The following is a 6,489-nucleotide window of genomic DNA, read 5'->3' on the forward strand; positions in this document are numbered from 1 at the left end:
TATATATATATATATATTAATCCTCTAATTTTGCAACTCGTCATAAGGTGAACATATCAAACGGAGGCGTGGAGTGAAATGAAAAACCTAACAAGTTTTTCAAGTTAGGATTTAACTAGCCTAATTCTAAGAGCTAGATAGATGATAAGTGAGCTAATAAATGTAAATGCTGCTACATGCAACATTCAAATTTCCCTAGGTATGTGGTCCGAACAGACGTCACCTGCGAGAATAGTACCAGTCTGCGCTAGATTACTAGGTAGTTGTGTCAGCTATCTTACTTTGTAATAAACGCTTCTGTATTACATTTGGGTTCTCCCTCATATAAAAAGGGGATCCTTGTCATATGTAGGCTATCTGTTACTTAATACTAAATACACAAGAACATTCTCTCTGCTCTCTAACATATTCTCTTGATCTCATTACTTCCATTTATTGCGTACATTCATTGTGTTCTATTTATTGTTCTTCATTTATTGTTTATCATTGATCATAAAGAGCCATCACTGTAGCTCTCATAAAGTGTTAATCCTCCTTCGATTGCTCTAAGCCGGTCACCCCACTCGACCCCGAGGCCTTATGAGCGGCAGCTCGAGGCCCCGATCTACAACTGTTTGGTTCGATTATCATACCGTCTCTAAGCAGCAATCTTTATTTCTAATCTTTTACTAAGCATCCTTGCATATAAACTAGCATAAAAATAGATCACATATTTTTAGAACCACAAAATTAAATTTAATTGTAATTACCATTTTCACAGTAAATAGTTTGGCGCCCACTGTGGGGCTAAAAATAATAGTGATTATTTTCTTGCTGGTTTAACTACGTAACGCAAGTTATCTTTCACACTTTTCTTGTCCCAGATCTTTGATTTCAGGTCAAAATGTCTAACTCAGTAAACGCACGCGAAAACAACAATCTTGAAGACCATGGAGAAAATGGTGTTGACGTCCCAGGTGTTGGTGTGCCACCACAAAACCTTGAGAACGCACCAGAACCAATTCCTGTGGACGCGGTCTCACGCGATGCCCAACGCATCGATATAAGCTATCATATTAACAAGAGCGTACATCGAGAGATTCAGCAGGAAACTCGAAGGAATCCGACCCGGGAGAAAAGAGAGATTCCTCAGCATGTCGTCCATATGATCTTCGGAGGGACCGAAATCCCCCAAGGACCCTGTCATCAAACAGATAAACATATCTGTTGCAATAGAAGAGCCGATCCGAGATCACATGACCGAAAACACCCTTGCTTTCAGCAAGGAAGATTTTGAGACCTTGACGCAACCGCACAACGACGCACTGGTAATTTTATTTATACCTAAGTAACATTAGAATTAAACGTGTGCTCGTGGATCTAGGTAGCTCGGCCAACATAGTCAAGTCAGGGGTAGTAGAACAGTTTGGGTTGCTCGACCAGATTGTACCCTCCCCAGGTCCTCCACGGCTTCAACACGGCCGGCGAGGTAACGAAGGGGGAGCTCGCCCTCCCGGTGGACGTGTCTGGTACAGTTCAGAACACCAAGTTCCACGTCATCGGCAGTGACATGAGGTGCAACTCATTGATCAGCAGGCCATGGATGCACAGCTTGAGGGCAGTACCGTCACCTCTACACCAGATAATGAAGTTTCCAATAAAGGACGGTATAACAATCGTAAATGGAGAACAACATGCAGCAAATGAAATGTTACCGGTTCACTGGGAGGCATCGAATCCAACACAGTCTACCTCGGATGAGTTCGGAAGTGTACAGACCCCCGAGGCTGATGAAAAGAATTTCCTCGCTCCTAGAACTTTCATCGCCCCTGGAGAGTCGGATACAACAAATTCGACAATTGAAGAGCTGGAGCAAACAGTTTTGATCGAACATCTCCCAGATCGGAAGGTATACATGGGAACGGGGTTAACCCCCGGACTCAGGAAAAAACTCATTCAATTCCTTATTAATAACATCGACTGTTTCTCTTGGTCCTACCTAGATATGACAGGAATCCCGCCGGAGATAACCACCCATCAAGTGAGTGTCAACCCCAGGTTCAAATCGGTAAAGCAAAAAAGGAGGTCACAGTCCAAAGTAAAACACGCATTCATCAAGGACGAGGTAACGGAACTCCTTAATATAGGGTCCATTAGAGAGGTAAAATACCCAGAATAGCTGGCCAATGTAGTGGTAGTACCCAAAAAGGGAAATAAGTTGAGAATGTGCGTAGATTAAAAAGATTTAAATAAGGCGTGCCCCAAGGATTCATTCCCATTGCCCAACATCGATCGTCTGATCGATGCCACAGCCGGTCACGAGACCCTCACTTTTCTCGAAACTTACTCGGGGTATAATCAAATTTAGATGAACCCCGGGGATAGGTAAAAGACTTCATTCATCATGAAGTATGGTACCTACTGTTACAATGTAATGCCCTTCGGGCTGAAAAACGCAGGGGCTACGTATCAACGTCTAGTTAATAAAAAGTTCGAGCATCAAATAGGCAAATCCATGGAATTTTATATTGATGACATACTTGTTAAGGCCCTGCGTGCAGAGGACCATTTGACTCATTTGCAGGAAACGTTCGACATCCTGAGAAGTTACAACATAAAGCTTAACCCCGAAAATGTGCCTTCGGAGTTGGTTCGGGCAAATTCTTAGGCTTCATGGTGTCAAACAGGGGAATTAAGATCAACCCTGATAAAATCAAGGTCATCGAAGAAATCACGATTATAAGTAATGTAAAGGCAGTACAACGGCTGACAGGGCGGATAGCGGCTGTAGGCAGGTTCATATCGAGGTCATCAGACAGGAGTCATCATTTCTTCTCTTTACTCAAAAAGAAAAACAACTTCGAGTGGACTCCAGAATGCCAAAACACCTTGGAGGAATTGAAGTGATATCTGACTAGTCTGCCTTTGCTCCACACACCAAAAGAGGATGAACGTTGTATCTATACCTGGCCGTATCCGAGATAGCGGTAAGCAATGTGCTGGTTCAAGAAGAGCAAGGTACGCAATTCCCTGTCTATTATGTAAGTCGGACCTTGGGGGATGCCGAAACCAGGTATCCGCACCTAGAAAAATGAGCTCTTGCGCTAATAAGCGCATCGCGAAAATTGAAACCTTATTTTCAGTGCCACCGTATTTGCATTTTAACAATGTACCCTCTCTGAAGCATATTGCACAAGCCCGAATTATACGGCCGATTGGCAAAATGGGCCATCGAACTTAGGGGGTATGATATCGAGTATCAACCCCAAACGGCCATCAAGTCCTAAATTCTAGCGGACTTCGTGGTCGACTTCTCGCCCTCCCTCGTGCCTGAAGTAGAAAAGGAGCTTTTACTAAAAGTGGGCATATATTTCGAGGTGTGGACCCTGTTCACTAACGGTGCCTCGAACGTGAGAGGATCCGGACTCGGTATAGCCCTGAAGCCGCCTACGGGTGGCATGATCAGGCAATCTATAAAAAATGCAAGATTGACTAACAATGAATCCAAGTATGAGGCTATGATTGCAGGTCTGGAATTGGCCAAAAGCCTGGGAGCTGAGATCGTCGAAGCAAAATGCGATTCACTTCTGGTAGTAAATTAGGTAAATGGGAGCTTTGAGGTCCAAGAAGACAGGATGCAAAGATACTTGGACAAAATCCAAGTCAAATTACACCGTTTCAAATAATGGACCCTGGTCTATATACCTCGAGAGCAGAACAACAAAGTTGATGCCCTTGCTAACCTAGGATCATCATTGAAGAGGACGACCTACTCATCGGGGCTGTTGTTCAGCTATCCAAATTAGTGGTCGAGGAAGGTCATGCCGAGATTAACTCCACTAGCCCAACATGGGACGTGAGAAATAAATATATTGACTATCTGGAAGATGGGAAACTACCCACTGATCCGAAGGAATCGAGGGCCTTACGTACCAAAGCAGTCCGATTCTCGCTCGATGACAGCGGGAACTCTTTACAGAAGAACCTTTGATGGCCCTCTAGCAGTATGCCTGGGGACGGGAGATACCGATTATGTGCTCCGAGAGATCCATGAGGGCACCTAAGGAAATCATTCCGGTGCCGATTCCTTAGTTCAAAAAATAATCAGGGCAGACTACTACTGGGACAACATGGAAAAAGACATCAAAGAGTTTGTCTCCAACTGCGACAAATGCCAAAGATTCGCCCCAATGATCACCAGCCCGGTGATCAACTACATTCAGTTTTTTCACCATGGCCGTTCATGAAATGGGGGATGGATATCGTCGGACCTTTACCAATGATGCCAGGTAAAGATAGATTTATTTTATTTATGACTGACTACTTCTCGAAATGGGTTGAATCACAGGCCTTCGAAAAGATAAGGGAAAAGGAAGTCATAAATCTCATCTGGGACCACATCATATGCCGATTCGGAATTCCTTCTGAGATAACATGTGATAACGAGAAGCAATTTATCGGAAGCAAAGTGACTCAGTTCCTCGAGGATCACAAGATTAAAAGGATCCTGTCAACAGCCTATCACCCGTGTGCAAACGGCCAAGCTGAATCTACAAACAAAACCATCATCCAAAACTTAAAGAAGAAGTTGGAAAGCGCTAAGGGAAAGTGGAGAAAAATATTGCTCGAAGTGCTATGGGGACGACCCCAAAATCAAGCACAGGGGAAACACCTTTCTCTTTAGTATATGGTGCCGAGGCTTTGATACCAGTAGAGGTCGGAGAGCCAAGAGCTAGATTCCGACACACTACCAAGAGCTCGAATAACAAGGCCATGACTATGGACCTCGAACTATTGGATGAATAGTGAGAAGCCTCATTGGTCCGAATGGCCTCCCAAAACAAAGGATCGAAAGGTATTATAACAGGATAACAAACCTACAACACCTCGGAGTCTGGGACTTGGTCCTAAGGAAAGTCACCCTTAACACCTGAAACCCTAATGAAGGGAAGCTAGGCCAAAATTGGGAAGGGCCGTATCGCTTCCTCGGAGTAATCGGTAAAGGATCCTACAAGCTCGGTACCATGGAAGGCGAACAGGTTCCAAGCAATTGGAACATATCAATGCTGAAACGATACTACTACTAAGGTATCCGATGGAAGATTCTGAAATACCATTCGGCTCGAAGACCTTAAGGTTTCAAAGCATATGTTGCACTCTTTTCTTTCGACCAGGTTTTTATCCCAAAATGGGTTTTATCGGCAATGTTATTAACGAGACAACACCTACATGCTACCTAAGGAAAACTCGACAAGTATTCAAGGCTTCTTTTTCAATCAACCACGAATACTGGGGCATCCCCCTGGAAGGTCACCTTCTCGGAGAAGCCAGGATGCGCTAAATAGGGTATCAATAGGAAAACAATGTACCGGGCCAAACGGTCGAATGAACCGTGCCCGCATAGAATAACTGAGTCCTCAATAGCAAAGACATGTATACTTGTACCAACTAATCCAAGAATACTTTCAAACAAAGCATTTTGCGTTCCAAAGAAGCTCGCTATTTTTGAAAAAATGACTCCTCTGTCAAAAACGTCTCGAACACTCGGGGACCAGCATCAACAACTCGAAACAATGCGACCCCCGGGTCGGAGCTCCAAACTTACAAGCCCTCGATGAGGCAACACAAAGATCACAAAACAACTCTAGAGCCAAAAATGTCCCGAACACTCGAGGACTGGCGTTGAAAACTCAAGGCACGTGACCTTCGGGTTGTAAACCCCAAAATCATAAGCCCTCAATGAGGCAGTACTAAGTTTACATGTAACGACTCCTGAGCCAAGAAACCCTCGATGACTCAAGGACTGCCGCCAATCACCACCCCCATCGACTTATCAAAACCCGAGGCAATAAGACCACATGCAGACAGCTTCGATCCTGTAAGACCTATATAAGGCAACAACAATAACTGTAAGACCTTAAAGGCATGAAAAATCTGTATGAACTCAAGCAAGGCTCTGTAAGACCTCAAAGGCATGTAAAACGTGTAAGACCTTACTAAAGGCATAAACCCGATCTTAGAGTTAAGGCTATATATCGAACTTGTAAGACCCCTAAAAAGGCATAGCCTCGATATAGACGCCGAAACTACTTCACTCGGTGACTGAAAGGTTTCAGCCAAATGCAATTACTACGGTCACAAGGCTGTACCAGCCAAACTAACGTGACTCGAGGACGCCCGACCGTCGCTGTAAAATCACAGGCCTTCAATTACTTCGAATATACTTCAAAAAAAACCAGTTAAACAGGCTACCCTCGACACGGGCACAAGAGCTTCGACCATGTCAGCTCCTAATTACAGGCTTCGAGAAACTCAGCCACCGAGCCAAACCTCCCGAGGCGCTCGATCATCGCCATATAACGGCTCACAATCGAGGTTTTATCAAACCGTCAAAGATTCGGGCAAACACAACTTCAAAAATCCTTAACGAGGGAAAAATAAAGCCTATATTAAAGGTCGCATCGACCCAATGCGTAAGAGCCACTGTTGCCAGCCCATATAAAAGGTCGT

General features: G+C 44.3%; 1 protein-coding gene across 1 annotated transcript; it reads left to right on the forward strand.

The window, feature by feature from the left end:
- Nucleotides 4,151–4,663, forward strand: LOC109216026. Its single transcript, XM_019380156.1, has one exon. It carries the CDS (start codon nucleotides 4,151–4,153, stop codon nucleotides 4,661–4,663), a length of 513 nt encoding a protein of 170 aa, XP_019235701.1.

The sequence above is a fragment of the Nicotiana attenuata genome, chromosome 2, assembly GCF_001879085.1.
Source record: "Nicotiana attenuata strain UT chromosome 2, NIATTr2, whole genome shotgun sequence".
Lineage (NCBI taxonomy): Eukaryota > Viridiplantae > Streptophyta > Magnoliopsida > Solanales > Solanaceae > Nicotiana > Nicotiana attenuata.

Bases quoted from the DNA above. Each gene is read 5' to 3' on its own strand.
- LOC109216026 (XM_019380156.1), top strand. From the start codon at position 4,151: ATGCCAAAGATTCGCCCCAATGATCACCAGCCCGGTGATCAACTACAT.